A 20123-nucleotide genomic window follows, 5' to 3' on the forward strand; every position below is an offset into this window, starting at 1 on the left:
TTGGATGAAGATTAGAAATGAAGGAACAGAGGAAATGGATTATACAGTTTCATTCTTAGATAACAGTTTAATACTAACTTGTTACATGTTGCCCTCAAAGTTGAAACAACATCCGTAAGGCCATATACTGTAGGGAGTGATTGCATTTCCAATTTTCACACTATAACAAACACTCCTTAAAAACTAAAACCATTTCTAGAAAGATGAAAAAAAAAAAGTGAGAAAACAGAATGTGAAAGCATAAACAAAACTAGCCAAGATTCCTATCCTCCAAACATTCATTCTGCTGCAGCATCTTCATCGTGGCTTCCTTCAGTCTGTATCTCTGGCAAAGTATCTAGGTCTGTCCTAACTTCTTTCTCTACCAAGCCCATCGAAGAATCAGATGAATCAATAGGATCATTTTGGACTTCTTCCGCATTCTCAGTTTTAGCAGCATCATCATCCGTTCCATCTGCAGCTCCATCACTAGTGTCTCCCGACTTCTCAGCCTCAGTTGCATCGTTGGTTTCCACAGTTGAAGACCTTGAGTTATCCTCCGTTCCATTGGATGAATTACCAGACTTCTCTGACTTAGTAGAAAGTGTAGTGTTGTCTGTCTTTGAGGCCTCCCCTGAGTTTGAATCGGAACCCTCAATTTTGGAGGCTGCTGTTGTAGTAGAATCAGTGTGACTGTCATTGGAACTTGAGCTATTGTTCTTTCCCTGATCTAAAGGAATAGTGTGCAGGCCAGAGCCATCTCCAGAGGTCGTATTCTCTGTTGTGACATTCTCAGACTGCGTTCCTGCACTATTCTGCATAGACAAACCATCAGCACCTCCACCTGCACTCGCTTCTGTTGTGTTGTCGATTTGATTGAGATGATTTGAAGATGAAGAGACATTATCGGGCATGGATCCAACATTTGCCTTGCCTTCATTGGCTGTTGTATTTGGAGGACCTACATTTTCTGCCATCTCTCTATCTTCAATCTTTGAACCGGTTGTTTTCTCAGCAACATCATTTTCATGGGTATTGGTCGCGTCTTCACTTTCTACAACATTTTCTGCAGCAACTTCATTGGAGTTTTCCGAGCTTCCATTCTCATTTTCAGCACTATTATCTTCAGATTCATGTGTCACTGCACTGGAAGCATCGTCTGCCTTGTAATGTTCTTCTCTTGCCTCATGCTCTTTTTCATCATCGTCATCACGCTCCCCCAAAGAGCTATCATTCTCCACCTGGCCACTCTTATCTTCAGAATCTTTCTCTTCGTTTTCCTTCTCATCAACCGCTTCCTTCTTCTCTTCCTCTGTCACATCCTCTTCGCGATCAACCTCATCCTCTGGTTTATCATCTCCATGTTCATCTATCTCATCATCTCCAATCCCTCCACCTTCATCTTCTTTCTCCTCAGACTTCTTGTCATCAGCATGTTCTTCTTCATCATTCTTATTTTCCTCCTCTTCTCCAACATTTTCTTCTGCTTCTTCCTCTTGTTTTGTACTAGTTGTATCTGTTTCCTCCACTCTGGGATGAAGATCTTTCCTCCCAAGTTTTACAACCTCGCTGCTATATTGTGCCTGTTCAGAGTTCTTCACATCAGTTTCATCGAATTCCTTCTTCTTATCATGTGAACGCTTGACTTGGTATACTAACCAAAAACAAACAGCAAGAAGGAAACATATTTGCAAAACATGTTTAACTTTAATTCCTCTAGATCTCTGACTTCTGCTAGGTGACTGCTTGAACATGACTAGACTCGTAAGAATTTCTTCAGTGCAGCTACTGTCTTCTCGCTCTCCAGGAGGCTAAAGTGAGTGAAGAAACTGCATCAAGCACAACAGATATTGCACATCAAGAAGAGTTTTAGAAAGCAATTAATTAACACAGAAAGGAGCTATTCATTCAATGACGTTCAAGTGAGAGAGTAGGGTAATTCCACTGATGTCACATAAAATAAATAGCAAATAGCACAGCTTTTATTCCCGGAGAACAGCCTCAACAATAACAAGCGTTTATGGCCTCAATAAGGTCCTCACTATGCAAAGTGACTGCAGATACTAATTATAGAAAGAGAGAGAAAAGGGTCTCCAGTTTTGCACATCGTTACAGGAATCTGTAATTTGTTATTATTAAATTAATAAGCTTTGCTGCTAAGGTGAAAAGTGCCTAGCGTCACGCCCACCTAATAGTTAGGCCAAGCAATTAGCAACCTTAAGTTGGATATAATTGACTTTTAAGATTGTCAACTGGCACCACCCATGGTTTTGTATTTACCAAGTCTAGCTGCATGAACGCTGTAAATTCCTACAAAGGAGTCACGGTGCAAGAGAAGGGATCAGAAAGGTAGTTTATTTAATTGCATGCCAAACACTACTCGTACCTTTATCAACAATAGAAAGAATGAAAGAGGAAGTGTGGTTGAATTCACACCCAAGTCTACCATGTTGTAACTGAAACCTACATCTATTCACCCTGCCCTCGAAATATATAACAGCAGACAAACTTTACCAGACTCCAGGAAGCAATCAGTTGTATAAAAGCTTGTCTTAGATACTAAGGTGCGATAAACCTAAAGTCACACTATTGAAGAGGGATCCATACCAGGCCCAAATGGCAACAAAACTCTGAAGCAGCCAACTCAAAAAGTTCCCCAGCAAAAGATGAATCCCACAATGGTTCAATTCAAACAGACTCCTCAAAGAAATACTTTAACTCACAATGGAAACTTCCTAATCCTAATAAGCAACCACAAGTCAAAAGCTATAGACAACAAGTAGAAACCAATATCATCACTTGCTAACAATGTTTTAAGGCTGAATAATTGCCAAGTTAAACAAGCTGAAAAAGCCCCTTAACCCGCTAGAGAGTCGAAATAGACAGAGCTATATGGCAGCCTCATCATCAATTCTGACGAGAAAGGACAAGTCAAAACTGCCAGGGGAACTACTCCCATTTAAGAACAGAAATTGCAAGTAAATCACAAATAGCAATGGAATTAGAGTTGACAAAATCATCCATGACCAAATTAGTCTTCTTTAAGCCTTATCACTTCTCCTACTCGATCTGAATCATGCTAAAGTGGATAAATTTATAGCAAGCCCACAAGAAACCATCATCCCAGAAACAAAAGAACCCCAGAATCTCTCATGCATTTACGAACTCGCACTATTTACAAATCCAAAACTAAATTTTGCACAAAAATCGAATTTTTACCAATTAACAGGCAAAACCCACTTCCAGAAACACTTAATTAACTAGTTACAAGGAACAGATCAATGAACAAATTCTCATACATCATCATTGCAATTCTGGCCCATCTTAGACATGTAATAACCCCAACTAAAAAGAACAGAAGAAACCAAGCAATACTTAATCTAATAAACCCAATTCTTACACTCAAACAAGCATGAAAATTCCCTAGAACCCAGTTAATAAAAACAACAACAGATAAACCAAGTACAAAAGGATTTAAAAAAAAAAAAGAAAAAAAAAGGCACAGTTACCCGCAGAAGAAGAGGCAAGAGACTGAATGAGTAACCCAGAAAGCAAAGAAATTTGGGCTTGAAATCTAAGACCAAGAAAAGAGAAAGTAATAGATTAGATTAGACCCTTAAGTGGTAGAGTAGAATTAAATGGGATTTTTATAAACACTAATAGCATAATAAATGAGTCAAAGGACTTAAAACTGCCAAATGGGATTTTTGGGGGACGTTATTTTGATGAAGGGGAGATTTTGACAGCTCTCTTCCACTATTAATTTCGGACGAATCTAAAAAGAAAAGAGGGACAGAGTTTTTTGCAGCCGTTTTGATCTTGTGATTATTGTGCGGCGTGGAGTTACATGGGTACAAGGTTGAAATGTTGAATGGGCTTTTGCATATATGGGTACGCTGCTTATTTTGTTTTTGTTTTTTGTTCCCTTTTTCTACTTAATTTATTACAACTACTCAGTACATATTCGTTTGAATTAGTTATTTTTTTTAAGTATATTTGAAATATTTTACTGTAATAATATATATGAAAAATTTTTACGATAAATATTTTTTGTAATGCTTTTGAATGTGCTTTGAAATGTATTTTGAAATATTTTTAAAGTCTAAAAATTTTAAAGGTATTTTTTAAAAAATAAAACTGCCACCCACCAACGTCGCCCTTTTCCCCCTCTTTCTTCTTCCTCCTTCTTCATCATTTTCTTCCCCTTTCCCGCCACACTCCGCCCTTCCCTTCCACCTCCTCGATCTAGCCTCGATTTGGTCGAGGCCGAGGTCGCAACCGAATTTGGGGGGGACAGGAGGAGGAGGGGAGGGATAGGGTGCATGTGACAGAAAAGGGGAAAGAAAAGGAGGGGAGGAGGAAAGAGTGGAAGGAGGAAGAGGGAGAAAAAGTGAGGAGAGGTGGTGGTGGTGGTAATGGTAGATGGAAAAAGAAGATGGTGTAGATTTTTTTTTTTGATTTTTTTGAATATTTGGAATTATTTTTGATATATTGTATGAATGTGGTATTTTTTGAATTATTTTTATTTGTATATTACTGGATCCTTGTAAATGAAAAATTTGTTTTTTTTTTAAAAAAAAATCGATAATCCAAACATATACTTTAAGTATTTGTTTATTGAGGAAATCTGGTGTGGTGGATCATGCTTCTTCATGATCAGCAACATGTGATCATGTTCGTTGCCCGTGGCGACAATTGGCTTTGCTTTATTATCATCGGACTATCCTAATTTACTTGATCATGTGACGTGCCAATCGGCACTCTTGCTGTTAACAACCAGCCCTTTCGATCAGTCCGACGTCGTCTTTATATTTTGCAAATTTCCCAATCTTGAATTTCATGTTTGCAAAATTCCCAATCTTGAATTTTTCAAAAAATTTCATGTTTGATAAAAGTAGCTTCCCTTTCCTATCAAATAAGCCAAAACAAGGGGAAAAAAATCAAGTTCAATTGGACTAATACCACTACTATGTGATTCATGCCAATTTGGCTCTTGAATTCTCAATTTTCTTTAAAAAAAAAAAAAATTTGATCCGTGATATAGTTACTTTTTTTCCAGCGTTAAAATGGATCCAGGTGTCCAAAAAGACACGTAACCGCGATCCTAGCACCAATGAATGCAATCAACGTCAAATTTCCTGCCAAACAATTCATTTCAATTGCAACTTTTGCTTATAATAAGCATAATATTTTGTTGACAAAGTTACTCCAACACTTGATTCCCATGCCCGATGAGGTATCCAGAATAAATGCAACTTATCAATGAAGATGGCAATAGCATAATAGTTATAGTGCCTGTTCTTGATCTTTCAATGGTTTAAATTTTAGAAGTTGACCATGAGGATGTAATTGCTACAGGAAACTGTTTTTTCAGAATTGGAGGCCTGATCTTTAAAAAAATTTAAAAGTACTCTGATATGGGCCTGAACGTCTCTTTAATTGCAGCGCACTTTGGTTGAAAGCGTGGTCGTGGGCTGCGGAGAACAACTGAATACACAGGTTTAAACTTGAGATGGGCCTAAGAGTTCGTACTTGTATTTCTAGCAGACTTAAAAAAGCGCTTGGGTGTCTTCATCTCCCCCCCCCCCCCCCCTTTTTTTTCCTTGCCAATTTTTTAAAAAAAACAGAGAAAAAGAAAAATGACGGAGATTCTCTGCCTCCATGAAGACGGCAACTCTTTATTTTTTAGATTCAAGTCACCTATAGACGATTTTTTTTTTTTACCAGCTGACATAGACAAGGATATAAGTGCTTCTGATGCACATGTAATCACATCAATCTGAATAGTGCAAGTCAGTCAGTCGGAGGAATTCTTGATAAGTTGCATAATAATTCTTGATAAGTATGCAGACCTGTTTTCATACGTCAAGCTTTTAGGTAGAAAGGCTTAGCGAATGGTGTGTGCCTAAAGCGAGGAATATGTCTATCACACCTTCTTCATTGCATGGAACAAGACAGCACAGAACGAGATGAGTTTCTTTCTTTGCCTTTTCTGCAAGTAGGTGGGATTGGGAAAAGTGTGGTCTTGCTGAAACCAGACCTAAACTAAAGACATAATTCTTGTATTATAACGTGTCTAGCTGAAGTAATCATGATCATGTACATCTAACTACATTCAAGAAAAACCAGGACCACATAATTAATGATACCACTACATCTAACTACATTCATTTGCTTCCCCCCAAAGATATTCTTGCTTAAGCTAAACTCTTTTGATCTTGTCTTCAGCCAGCAGTCCATGCATGCAATAGCTATATATATATATATATATTGCGGAATCCCTTCTACCTTCTACTCGTATACTTATTTTGAAAGGAAAAAGAAATGAATGCTTCTAGGTTCATTTTCTTGATCGGCATTCTTTCCATAGAATTGATCCAAATTTCTATTGCTTCCGTGGTTTCGGCAGGAGATTTTAACAGAGACTTTTTCGTGACATGGTCTCCTAGCCACGTTAACACTTCTGCGGATGGCCGAGCAAGAAGTCTGAAACTCGATCCGGAGTCAGGTAATATATATTTTGCAAACATTCAGAAAATTAAAGAACAATTTAGCACAGTAATTATTCAATATGTCAGATAACAGTTATATATCTAACTCTTCTTTTTTTTCGTTTTTTCATCAACAAAATAATTGTATTGTATAGGTTCTGCTTTTGCTTCAAACGACATGTTCTTATTCGGTCAGTTCGACATGCAAATTAAATTGATACCGGGGAACTCAGCAGGAGCCGTTGTAGCCTTTTACGTGAGTAAAAATGCATTTTCTTGGGCTGTTCGGTTTTCCTTTCACACGTATTGTTGAGGAAATTAAGTGCTTGGTTGTTTTATAAAAATGCAGCTTAGTTCCAATCAACCAAACCGTGATGAACTAGACTTTGAGTTCCTTGGCAACGCGGACGGGCAGCAGCAGCCATACATTCTTCAAACAAATGTATATGTCGATGGCTTTGACGACAGAGAGGAGAGAATAAAGCTGTGGTTTGATCCAACAAAGGACTTCCACACCTATACCATTTTGTGGAATATTCACCAAATTGTGTAAGAGACTACAGCTTTTGTTCCTTGATTGTTGTTCGTAAGATTTCAGCTGCTCTATAATTAATTCGGTTAAATATCTACTCTTTTGAACTTCCAACACACAGCGGGAACTTTTGCTCGAGAAGCAATTTTCCTGTGGAGAATCTTATATGTAGCCTTAATAAACTGAAAATCTAAAACAATATTTGCTCAACTAGTATATATATTGATAGATTAACCTTAGGAAGTTGATACCGTGCCGAACTAGCACGCGTATTTTAATCTCAAGCAAAATAGAAAGACAACAAGAAGAAGAGGCGGTGATGGAATCCTTGTACTATAATGATGAGATAATCGATCGAGTTTTGCTTTGTTTGGTGACCTCTTAATGGGTGCAAATGATACGCTTAAACATACTTTGCTTCCACCAGTTTCCCTAACTCTTTTGTTGAGAGGCAAACTGGCTCCATATGTTTAATCTAGGCAAGGAATGCTGTCTTCATACTTTGGGGCTCCTAAATTAGTAATTTTTGTTGAGTATCAGTGCTTGCAGCGTTGTTTACTCATATTTTGTTGGATCTAATCTAACATAAAGTCATACATTGGATGGCAATTGAACAAACTTATTAATTTGGAGTGAAATTTACGTAGCCAAACCAAACTTTGCTAGTAGCATGCATATGGTATATTATATTTATAGCAGCCAAATGGGAGAAACAAAAATGCTTATGACATGCAAAATCTTGTTTCGAAATGTGCAGATTCATGGTTGATTGGGTTCCCATCCGGACATTCAGAAACCATGCAGATAAGGGAGTGGCATTTCCCAGGTGGCAACCTATGGCCCTCCAAGCCAGCATATGGGATGGCAGTAGCTGGGCTACAGGTGGAGGCAAAGACAAGATTGACTGGTCGAGAGGTCCGTTTATAGCTTCATTCCAGAACCACAAGATTGATGCCTGCATTTGGAAAGGCAGTGCAGGATTTTGCACGGCAGAAAGCCCTACAAATTGGTGGAACCAAGACCTATCCAACTCTCTCACATGGGCCCAGAGAAGGCTATTCAGATGGATTAGAAAATATCACGTCATATATGACTACTGTCAAGATAGGCCCAGATTTAAGAACAACCTACCTAAGGAATGCTCCCTGCCCAAATATTGACGCAAACACGTTACTTTCTTTTTCCCTAAGTTTCTTCTATAAATCTTGTTGCCTTAAGTTTGTTCCACACTTCAGAAAAGTAATGCTTTGTTGGAAATGTCATGATTATCCGTTTGTGAGCCCATTATCTAATGGGCCTCCACAGCTTTCAAAGTTCATGCTGCTCAGTGAAGTACGCATCCATCAGACATCTGAAGCCCACATGGAAGGAGTGGATGGACCCCACACACTTTGACAAAAAAAAAAGAGAAGGATTTAGTAAATAAGGCACATCCATTTCAGTCAGAAGCGAAACTCGGCCATTCCATTTCTTATTCTATTTTCCTTGTTAACTAACCCATTCTTTCAAACAACTGCTTTAGCGCGGGAACATTTACACAGTGAGAAATAAAGATTAATGAGAGAAAATCTTCTCCTTTTATTTTTATTTTTATTTTTACCCTCTTTGCTAATCAACTAGAAGTGGAAAATTCCAAGAATAAATAGATTAGCTTTCTTACACAATTCGATTACACCGGATCTTAATTGTATGCATAAATTTATCTTCTGGAACTTCATTATAATCCATCAAGATAGGAAAAAAAAAGAAGAAAAGAAATGCATAAAATGCATATGGATTGAATTTTCACAGCAACAGAAAACATGCTCATATATTCAAGGATCTTGTTACTAGGAAAGGAAAGTAATTAAGAGTAGACGATCGGCTATAGCGGTGTACAAGCAGAGATTTGATAAATTTCTCTCTAGCTACTAGTAACTCCAGTTGATTAGCCGGAGTTCATTTTATTAGTGTTAAGGCTTCGATGCATTTTATTACTTAGTATTAAGGCTCCCATGCATGCAATGCACATCATTAAGTTCAAACTAGTAAGGACGTTGGCCTATATAGTTGCCGGGAGGATCGTAGCTGCAAATGACGAACCACCAAGAATTGGTGCACTGAACCCGAGGCGGACGGAATCGCGCCACACCACCTGGGTGTAATGCAGGCACTGTCCACCAACGCAGGAGTTGGAAGTGTAGTTATAGTATGGCTTCTCGGCCACCCACAAGTTTGCTGCGGCAGTGCCGGTGAAAGTACCGGTGCCCTTGGCAAGATTTTCACCGTAAGGGCCTTGCGAATGCACGAGATTGCAATCACTAATCCTTTGGTTGGCGTAGTTTTGTGCATATGCAGCAACTGTTGTGTCCCATGTCATCGGCCCGACGCCCACTTGACTGCGGGCGGAGTTGTGGACATTGAGGTAGTCCTGCGGTGAGTTTTGGGCATGGGTGGGGAGAACACGAGCAAGAAATGCTGAGCTCAAGAAACAAAGAAGGGATAATGAGATTCTGCACGATTCCATCGTTGATTTGCTTTGATCAATACTGGGACTTGAAATTGATTGGATGTGGGAAGATGAACGTTTAATGGACTTTTTATAGGCGAGTCTAGGCTTATCAACATTCATGAAATTTGTGAATGCCATGTGCAAAAAAGTGCATTCGTTCGCCTCTATAAGCAATCCCCAAGTCACCTGAACGTAGGCATCTATGAACTAAGTGTTAGAATATTTCCCAGTGTGGCACTTTAGGATAAATCGAGAAAACTTGCCTGTTCAATTAATCTACCGAAAGAAGAAACTGCTTGTTGCTTAAGTCATGGATTGGATGGAATGAATGTCGATTTACAATGTAGATGTGTAAAATTAGTTAGTAGTTCAATGCACATTACATGTCAATATTGAGTAGCAATGGTATAAACATTTCCATGAAATTTATGGATTTCTTGGAACATATAATTTAGATATTCCACTCCTTTTATGGTGCCGATTTTTTTTTAAATAAAAAGCTATTCCGTTCCTTTAATGGTGCCCAAATTTTTTTAAAAAAAAAGAGAAAAAAGCTATATCACACCTTTTATAGTGCCAAAAAAAAGACATGGTTTTTTTTTTTTTTTTTTTTGTCACAAGTCATTCCTAATCAAAAATTGTGGGGGGGGGGGGGAATAAATTTGGTGAAAATTCATTAGTTCAAGTTGAAATACTTTCATATTTCAAGAATAATATAGATTGCTTAAGAGGATTGTACCTGTAGAAATTTTGGCATACTGCTCATATTGACAAGATGCGTCTTGTGATAAGAAAATTAGCATGCTTTCTCTTTCTGCTTTATGGGAATCTTGTATTTGATTGTTTCTCAGTGTGTATTTGTAGGAACTGGAAATGTTACACAATGTTGAATTATGAATTTCCTTATCAAAGCTTGGATGGATGTCATATATGTGTTCTTACGAATTATTGCAAACACTCTCTTGAAGCGATCCTAAAGTTTCATCTTGTCAAAAGTGCGGTTCCATCCCTGAAATAGAGGGTGTGATATTAACCGGGCGAAGTTTCGCAATTTCCCGGTGTTCGCAAGGAAAAGAAAAGAAAGAACAAGTGGAAGTCAATGTATTAAATTGTGAAAATACTGTTAAGAATTGTAATTTGACCGCATTCATTCTTCTTCTGTTTTATTTTATTTTTGATACGATTACAACTAAGTCACAGTGGTAGAATCAATACAAATTGACTTACAATTAAATTTTAATGTCTCAATCTTGATCATAATCATGAGACCAAATCCTCATCCTTGCATTCATTATGCTAGCCTGCTGAAATGTTTGATGAATGACTGGTCTTAGGAGTACGATCGAGTGGACATCTCTGACTTATCTCTCTAACATTAGCAATTAATAAATCAGACCAGCCAGGCCTTTATAATTATTAGGCTTCCACACTAACTTATGAACAACAAATCTTGATCCTTACGTTATTTATTTCTGATGATTTACTGAAACTACGTAGTCCAAAGCTCGATGAAGAAAAGTTCTAGTAAGGACGTTCTCCTACATAGTTGCCAGTAGGATCGTAGTTGCAGATGACGAACCACCATAATTTGTTGAGGCATTGAACCCGATCGAGCACACCCTACTCGGACCGAATCCCGCCACACCACCTGCGTGTAATGCAAACACTCTCGTCCTCCCACGCACGCGTCCTGGTGATAATCGTAGTAAGGCTTCTCCGCAACCCACAAGCTGGCTGCTTCAGCACCGCTGAAGTTTCCATATCCCTTTGCAAGATTCTCTCCATAGTCCGTGTTCGAATGTATAAGATTGCAGTCACCTTTTCTTTGATTGGCATAATTTAGGGCGTATGCAGCAACTGTGTTGTCCCAGGTCATTGGCCCGACTCCCACTTTACTGCGGGCGGCGTTGTGAACGTTAAGGCAGTCCTGTGGTGAGTTTTGGCCATGGGATGGAAGAATAACAAGAAAAGCTGAGCTCAAGAAACAAAGAAGAGATAGCGAGATTGATAATATGTTAGCTGTCATGGCGGCTTTCAGATGGATGGTCTATGAAAACAGATGGATTTAGATTGTTTGGGCAATTTTTTTGGTGGGGGCGGGGGGCAAGAGATTGCATATCAGTGTCTAGAGATTACCTGATTGCCATGTGCAAGAGGCGTAGCATAGATTTTGCCACATTGTAAGTAACTAATTTGCAAGTAATCCTAAAGTCACCCGTACCTCCCCTTTGGACAGAAATTAGCACCGCCCGTAATGTTGAGCAGTGTTTAAATAATTAACAGTGGCACTTTTATATTAATTGACATATATAGAAGACTTGCATATATATTATCCCTAGCTACCAAAAACAAGAAATCACGTGCTGCTTAAGTCAAGGATTAGGGTAGAGTTCATCTAGATTTACTACATACATGACTACCCAGTCGGATGCACTTTTCCTTGTATTAAGATTGGGCTCAAGAAACCCTTTTTCTTGCAGCTTCCCAGCTCTATCTTCCAGGCCAGTGTTTTGAACTGAACATTCTACAGCACATTTAGAACTGGTGTGATTGGTTTAGTTATATATGTTTCCCTAATCCCTACTATTAATTCTTTTCTATTTGGTTAAAGTTGCAAATATTAACACGCCTTTATGATATTCAGAAAAGACCACATTCAAGGAGATAAATAGTAAATTTGGCATAACACCCACCAAAATATCGTAACTGAACTTCTTTCACAATACAAACAAATCACTAGGAATTGAGTCTGAATTTCAAGATCTAATTTAATTAACGCTCTATGCTTTCAACATGGTTAAGCAAAATTTGTGCAAAAAGTATGCAAAAGACTTCACCAATTAGAGGGAAAAAATTACATTCCAAATTAAATCAATTAGTTCAAATCATTTGAAACGGGGTTAATTAGTCACTTATTTTTGTTCATGAAATTTTATTAAATATGATAATTGACACAATTCACTCATTAGAGGAAAGAAATTACATTTGATCAGGTTCAAAAAATATTAGGCAGCTAAATGGTATTATAATTTATATATGGATTAATTACATTTTCCTCCCTTGAGGTTTAGCCAAATTACGAATCAAACCTTAAAATTTGGCCACATAACAAAACAACCCTTGAAAACCATAAAGTAACAAAAGATTCCCTCTCGTTATTCAACAAATGTTGACCACTTCATTCCAGCACTGTCAACAGAAAACAAGAACCTAAATGCCCAGTATTCCCTTTACCTCTAACCTTTCTACCAATCTTCTTCTTCCTTCTCCAGAGCAAAACACTTGCAACACCACCGACTCTATTTTTGCTGCCATCAACAACTATCATGTTCTTTCTTTTCACATTCAACCCCCAATTTACTACAATTCTATACGAATTTTCCAGGCTAGATTGTATTTTACAACCCATCAACAAATTACTTCCAATTTCCATACAAGCTCAAAGTCAACTTATAGCCTTAGATTCCAAAATACAGGGAAAAAAAATAAAAATTCAAATGAGTTAGATCTTGCTACGAACTTTGCTAAATCTAAATTGTGAGCATCAATGTGATTAACCCAGTCATAGCATGTCAAATCCGTAGAATTTCAATAACCAATGTGTGAATATCTGCCCGTTTGTCAATGGGTTTGATAAGGTATGGATTTGTTTCCAGTTTTTCTCATGAGTTGGTTGGGCATGTGACTCCATAGGACGAGTGAGTGTTAATTAAACAAATAACGAGCATGGAGAAAAGATGAGGGATGTGGTGGTGCATTAAGGGTCCGTTTGTTTCGATATAAAATATTTTTCATGAGAAAATATTTTTAGTGAAAGACATTTTCCATGAAAATATTTTGATATTTCATGATTTTTTTATGTTTGGTTAACTTTTAAAATATCATTTTGACAGAATATCTACAAGTACTCTAACTTGTTTATTATTTTTAAAGACATAAACTGATTCTTTCCCAAACTAGAAAGCAAGGTCCCATATAAGAATATGTAGTAGTGATACGAAATCGATAGTTTGGGATGTTAAATTCATAACTCATGGTAAGTGGGGAAAATAACTTTAGAAGATCTATTGCGTAAGTTGTTTTCCACTGGAGGATGTAAATCATTTTCCTGAAGAAAAGGTTTTCAATGGACTAATTGCATCCAAACACTGGAAAATTCATAAAGATTTTCCAGAAAATATTTTGCACCGAGATAAATGGACCCTAAGTGAATTTACAGAAGTTGGGAAAAAGGCAAAAATTTAGAGATTGATGGAATATGAGTTTGAGAAATAGTACAATGAATGGAAGGTGGTCGTTACTCTTGGTCGATAGTAGGTGAGAATCTGAAGACAATGGTCTGGCCTCTTCTTTGAACATCCTTTTTTTTTTCTTTTTCTCGAGGATATTAGTTTTCTTTAGTGTTCTTATTGTTATTTTCTTTTTATATGGAACTTTTTGGATCTTTTCTTTCTAGTTTCTATGCTCGTTGAGAAAGAAAAATATTTTTATTTATCTCTTAGAACCATTTTTACGTTATACTTGAGCATTTTTGCCTTGACTACTGCTGTCATTATATTTCTAGTTAGATGGTATTTTTGTCATTTTATTTCTTCCGTCCATTGAGTTCGGATGGCATCACTAATAGGGGGCTAGATGTTATTTCACCAAACTTCAAGGTTTGTTTCGTATTTTGGCTAAACCACAAGAGAGGTAAATGTAATTAACCCTTTATATATATCCAGCTCATCGTTTGTATTCAAGATAGGTACAAACTACACATGGAAGGAAGCAAGGGAAACACGCATCTTTAGATAGCAATCCATTCTTTTCCATATTGCTTTCGTATTCCTGGATAAGAACCTCCTTTTTGACAAGTCCGTCATTGGATAAATTTTGATCTGGTCAATAGATTGTGCTAAAACTTGATTAATATTGAAAGCTCCATTCATATTTTCCCTATAAACATGGCCCGACTCTCACGCTGATTTCTCCAGTGCCTCACAAATTTTAATTAGTAGATCCGGTCTACTTCAGCTGCTAGAAATATTTTTTGAATTTTTGATGAGTTATTGTATTGAGACAACTGACCATTTTTACTTCACAATAATCCAGGCTGAGTACGGTAATATAATTATAAGGTGTTTGACGCCTAATTTTCTTGGCATAATTTTCAATTTTAGGCTTGGAAGTATTTCAAATGTAAGGGCTACTTTCTTGTCCTAGCTCTATATTTGTTTGTATCTCACTAAGCATAATGACTTTATTGCACGCACGACTTAGGCCCTGTTTGATAACCCGATTCAGCACTTAAATTTAATGTATTCAGATTTTAATATATTCAAACCGTTTGATAACAAAAAATTAAATATTTGAATTAAGTAAGTGGCACTGAATTTTTGAAGCAAAATTTGCTCCTAAAATTAAGTGATAAACTATTCACTTTTTACTGAATGCATTATGCACTCAAATGTATTAGATTTAATATTTAACAATTCAATAACTTAATGGATTCAGATTTCAGATTTCAGATTTTAGATTTCAATTTTATCAAAAGCACTCTTACTTTACTGAACAGTATTTATGGGTGTTACTCTTTGTTTAGTGCATAGAAGTGCATACTTTGGTCCCTCCTAGGCTCGCATTTGCTCAATAATTGTGAAAGAGGAATCAAGATTTGGATTTATGAATAATGACTTTTCTTATCCAAAGAGAAGTATTACGTGCAATGGTCAACGCATGGATAACTGCATCTAGGATAATAATTTCAACGAGAGAAATTTTCTTCCAATAATCGAAGACTGGAGTTAAGATTGTGCAGCAGTAGAGCTTTTGCTACACAAGTGAGTGTTACGCTCCTGTTATACTTTTCAAGTTAGTGCAAGTCTTCCAATTTTATCGGGTTGATGCAAACTACAAATGGTATACAAGTTACACAAAATATTAGTTTGCATCACTTTAGTGAAAACGCGCACCTAACATTATAAGATACACATGAAGGGTATAACACAAAAATAGGATTCGGAGCCTGATTGAGCTCTAACCACTCATCCTTTATAGAAAGATTGTGGAAAATCGACTTTTTAAGTCTTCAGGGACCTCTTTTTACCATTTCCCTTGATTCCCCCTTAATGTATAGACTTGTAGTCTTTCGTTTAACATGAACTTAAAACCAAAAATTGAATGTTAGGAATCCGTGTTTTGTGCCGATCTGTGCCCCATCAATTCTTAATCTAGAGTTGTCATGGATTGAGGGCCAGTTTTCCTTCCTTTTTCCAGGTCTCAACTAAGCATAATTAACCGGCCTAACTTTCGTCCTAAGATACATTCAATTAAGCCCTTTTTTGGTTTATGGTTGTTTCTTTCTTTCGCGTTCTTCCACGGTCCTCCCTAACATATCGAGTTCAATTATTCATTAATTATATAGAGATTTGAGTTGTAGCCCTTCATCTTTATTACTCCACCGGCGGCATGCATGTTATCGAAGTCCGGCCGTCTGGATGTTCACATTCAAGTTTAAGTGAAGAATTATCACTTAAGACAAGGGGTATGCGAGGACTAAGCACTGAGAAAGACAAAGATAATATGTGTCACCAGACAAACATAAACAAGTATTGCAAAATGTCACCTTATTTCATTCTCTTTCCAAAGCTAAAGCTTGAAAGAGTATACGTCTCATAATCATTAAGCAAGGCTTTAAAATATATGTCCCTGCTAATAAGGACGCTGACCAACATAGTTGCCAGGGGGATCATAACTGCAAATCACGAACCACCAACCGTTATTTGTGCATTGAACCCTAGCACAGCCCAGACGGACCGAGTCGCGCCAAACCACCTGAGTGTAGTGCCCGCACTGCTGCCCTTGAGCACATGTGTTGGAGTTGTAATCGTAGTATTGCTTCTCACTTACCCACAGATTGACGGCATCCGTGCCCGTTAAGTCTCCGCTGCCTTCAGCTAAGTTCTCACCGTAACGGCCGCCAGAGTGCACCAGATTGCAGTCGTTTATCCTCTGATTGGCGTAGTTTTGTGCATAGGCAGCCACCGTGTCGTCCCAAGCTAGCGGGCCAACACCGACTTGTGCACGAGCTGCGTTATGAGCATCGACATAGTCTTGCTGTGAGTTTTGAGCTCGAGACGGCCAGAAGATTGCTAGGAGAATGAAGCTAAATAATGCTAAGGAGATCTTAGGCGATCCCATTTCCTACTACTTATTTTTTCTGCTTTGAAAATACAAGAGCAGCGAAGTTGTGCAATTCTGATGCAGCCTATGCATGAGTTTATATAGGGAAGGATGTTGGAAAGTATTGCATGTTTAGCGTTTGAACATTCAAAATAGTGGCTAATATTTCCGCATGTATTCGGAAAACTGAAAAGCCGCCACTGTGCTACTATGGTGACTTGAAGATTATTTCTGCCGTGGATTGTGGGTAACTTTGAATAGTATTAACCAAACTATTAATATATCCTTTTGATTTGCGTAGAAAGTGTTTGATGGCACGCATGCTTTAGTTAGAAATTTAATTGTAAGATTGAGCTTTAATTTCTGGCATACATATTCAACATCAAAGAACGTAACTTGTATGTCTGATAACGTAAAATTTTTGGTCTTTAGGAATAAACCGATTACAGACGGCGCCGAACTTTTTGTATTGGGTGCGTGAACACTTCAAACACCAATTACGAGCACTTAGCTACATTTTTTCATCTGACTTTGCACTAACAGGATTTTCTCGTTACACGTCTAATTGTGTGTAACAAAAAAGAAAATAATTTTTTTTAAAAAAAGTTAATGTTCGACTGGATTCTGGTAGCCAGGTACCTATGGCTATGGCATGCATGGGAGATTGCTCTGGACAAACGCCCAAGGCAAATTATGTGTAACTAAGCGTACACTTTACCTTTCCAATTTTTTTTTTATTTTAAAAAAGCATAAATTACCTTTCCTTTTGCCCCGCAAATTATGGTTGCATTCCTAACATTACTGCATGCGGTTACTGGAAAATGTCTATTCAAAGGAAACTTGGAAAAAATCCAAGGAAAGGAAGACAAAGAAGAAGTGTTTCACTGCTATCTAATTATCTTCCAATCCTTGACGTGTGGTGTTACTTTTTTTCTCAAATTAAACTATAATAAAACAAGTGCATGGAAGATTAGCCTTTTTTCTTATTTTTTACAACCTAGCCCACAAAGGGTGAAAATTGAACCATGCATGTTGCTCGATTGGGGATTGAAAGTAGTCAGGATGGCCTGGTGAGATGCTATTGTTGCCGAAGGAGTGGCGGGCAGAGAGGTCGGAAGAGAGGCAATTGCTGTGGTAATTAATGATGGTGGTTATGAGACTTTTAGGTAGAGGAGAACGGTGTTGTGGAAAAGATAGCTACTATAGGTTTTTGAGGATGAAGACACAAAGGGAACTCCAAGCTTATAGTTGCAAATTTTGGGCAAGTTATACATTCTTTTAGTCTGGGTAGAAATACTGTAAGAATTTTGTTCAGGTTGTATTGCTAGGTAGAAATATTTTTTTTATTAGGATTGCCTATAATTTTCCTCTTTTATTTTGACAAAAATATTAATTAGCAAATGGATGAAAGGGTGTTTTCATAAATTCATGGCCAATTGAAGATAGTTGGGTGCTGCAACTAGAGGTTGAGAGGGCAAGGTGCCATGCAAGAATAGTTGACGGGTGGAAAGTGCATAACCCTAACCTATATGCATCTTGGAAGGAAGCGTTTATACTCTGGAAAAAGGGACAGGCATTGTAATAACGGCAATTTGTGCGTTTCAACGAAGGAATATTCTATTCTAAATAATACGAAGTACAAACTAGATGATGCCCACTTTTTTTGATTTCAGGAATTCTTATATTTATATTTATCGTTTAGAATATATCGTGAGTTTTAATCACTTTTTGTAGATAAACTCTTTAACAAAATGTAAAAGCTTTGTTCAATTATGTAAATCACTTTTAATACATATTAAATTTAATCCAATTTTTTATAGGTCCTACACAAGTGATAATTAACACGATATGCTGAGCCTTACATTTTCTGTGGATCCAATTTTTTATAGGTCCTACACAAGTGATAAACACGATATGCTGAGCCTTACATTTTCTGTGGATCCTATGAATGTGATGTGATAAACACGATATGCTGAGCTTTACATTTTTTTGTAGGCCAACTCTGTCCATCAGCCTTCGATTGCCCCTAATTCATACTAACAAACCACGAGTCATGGTGCGAACGCACATATTATTTTCCACAGATAAGCCTAGCGAAGGCTAGCTTTTCCCTTCAATGTACAAGATAATTTGTCTCTAGGAATACTCCAATTGCAAACATACCAGCTATGATACCAAACTTTTTGTTTTAGCTGCGTGAACCGTTGAAATACTAATATTACGAGCGCACTTACCTTCTATTAAACTTTGCACATGCACTCATAGGATTTTGTAATTCTTACAAGTAATTTGTGTGGAAAAAAGGAAAGAAAAAACTGTTAATGTGCGACAGGGTTCTGATAGGCAAGTGGTACCTTGCTCTGGACAACTAATTAAGAGCAAATTATGTATAATTAAGTATACTTTACCTTTCATTTTGTCAGACGAGTTTATGGTTTTCCTTTAAATTTTTTTTTAGTGTAAGCGGGAGATCTGAACTTGGGAACTCTCACTCACACTCCCACCCTCAAGTTTATGATTATATCCTGACATTACTGCATGCGATTTTATTAAGGTTTATATCATATTTAAGGGAGGACAGGAAATTGTGTATTTTTTTAAAAAAGAAAAGAAAAAAGCTCTAATGTGAAAAAGTACAGAAAGAAAGGAGATGAAGTCATGGAAGACTAAGAAGTCTTCCACTACCATCTTCCAATCGTTGGATAAGTGGTTAGGACCCAATCCCGATACCTTTCAATGCACGTCTGGTGTTACATTTCTCTCGAATCAAACTGCATGCATCTCACAAATCATGATTCACGAGTTATAATGTGAATGAACATTATTATTATCCACAGCTGAGCCTAGCAAAGGCTGGCTCTTTTCCTCAATTATTGTGCAAGTTAATTTGTGCCGGACTTCACTTTCTAAAAAGTGGCACGTGAAATCGGAATTCTAAAGTAGCCCCGCTGGTCCGTGTTTCCGCCAATCAGGCAAATGATCTCCGGGAAGTAAGCAGCCGATGATAATAAACGCATAAGAGCCTCTACGTCTTAAAGGTTCTTGTACTAGTTGAGGTGACAAAAACTTGATTTAACCAATTTTTTAGACTACAATACCTTACTTAGGGTTTTTGAGAGCTCCATTGACTTGAAGTCTTCGCAAGACTTGCGCGACGACTTCCCTTTTACGATGGGTCGTGAGACAGGTAAACATTATTGGTGAGGCAAAAAGAAACCATTAAGGCTTTGCGATCAAAGATGTACGTAGCAGGGGAGCTTTCCAGTTCTCCTTTATTCGCTTAGGACTTTGACGTGATCAGAGATGTGCATCAAGTCGTTTGGATGGGCCAGTTCTTTGTAAATTTTTTCTACAATTGTATTCTAAACACTACATCTTTTAATTAGCTACTTTTTCATATTTCAAATCACATTTTTAAGTGGCAAATTAATAGATGGCGGCCGTCTTCGGGTACTTGTTACCGAAA

The 20123-nt window shown here is 37.5% G+C and overlaps 4 protein-coding genes and 1 pseudogene across 5 annotated transcripts; 1 reads left to right on the plus strand and 4 right to left on the minus strand.

Annotated features, from left to right (window-relative positions):
- Positions 1 to 18: 18 nt before the first annotated feature.
- Positions 19 to 3809, minus strand: LOC113761457 (dentin sialophosphoprotein). Of its 2 annotated transcripts, XM_027304455.1 has the most exons (3): positions 3489 to 3808; positions 1639 to 1808; positions 19 to 1562 (listed from the first exon to the last, which is right to left on the minus strand). In XM_027304455.1, the coding sequence occupies exons 2-3, from the start codon at positions 1663 to 1665 to the stop codon at positions 279 to 281; spliced, it is 1311 nt and encodes a 436-aa protein (XP_027160256.1). In that variant the 5' UTR covers positions 1666 to 1808; positions 3489 to 3808; the 3' UTR covers positions 19 to 278. The 2 variants fall into 2 exon arrangements, with proteins under 2 accessions (XP_027160256.1, XP_027160255.1); XM_027304454.1 differs by having other exon boundaries at positions 19 to 1808; positions 3489 to 3809.
- Positions 3810 to 6294: 2485 nt separating this feature from the next.
- On the plus strand, positions 6295 to 8523 carry LOC113763274 (probable xyloglucan endotransglucosylase/hydrolase protein 10). Its single transcript, XM_027307036.1, has 4 exons — positions 6295 to 6487; positions 6626 to 6726; positions 6820 to 7019; positions 7760 to 8523. Exons 1-4 carry the CDS (start codon positions 6304 to 6306, stop codon positions 8160 to 8162), a joined length of 888 nt encoding a protein of 295 aa, XP_027162837.1. The 5' UTR covers positions 6295 to 6303; the 3' UTR covers positions 8163 to 8523.
- Positions 8524 to 9043: 520 nt separating this feature from the next.
- On the minus strand, positions 9044 to 9508 carry LOC113763555 (basic form of pathogenesis-related protein 1-like). Its single transcript, XM_027307387.1, has one exon. It carries the CDS (start codon positions 9506 to 9508, stop codon positions 9044 to 9046), a length of 465 nt encoding a protein of 154 aa, XP_027163188.1.
- Positions 9509 to 11014: 1506 nt separating this feature from the next.
- On the minus strand, positions 11015 to 11519 carry LOC113759226 (annotated as a pseudogene).
- Positions 11520 to 16038: 4519 nt separating this feature from the next.
- On the minus strand, positions 16039 to 16738 carry LOC113761501 (pathogenesis-related protein 1A-like). The gene has a single exon (XM_027304513.1). The coding sequence runs from the start codon at positions 16673 to 16675 to the stop codon at positions 16187 to 16189; it is 489 nt and encodes a 162-aa protein (XP_027160314.1). The 5' UTR covers positions 16676 to 16738; the 3' UTR covers positions 16039 to 16186.
- Positions 16739 to 20123: the final 3385 nt, after the last annotated feature.

The sequence above is a fragment of the Coffea eugenioides genome, chromosome 2, assembly GCF_003713205.1.
Source record: "Coffea eugenioides isolate CCC68of chromosome 2, Ceug_1.0, whole genome shotgun sequence".
Classification (NCBI taxonomy): domain Eukaryota; kingdom Viridiplantae; phylum Streptophyta; class Magnoliopsida; order Gentianales; family Rubiaceae; genus Coffea; species Coffea eugenioides.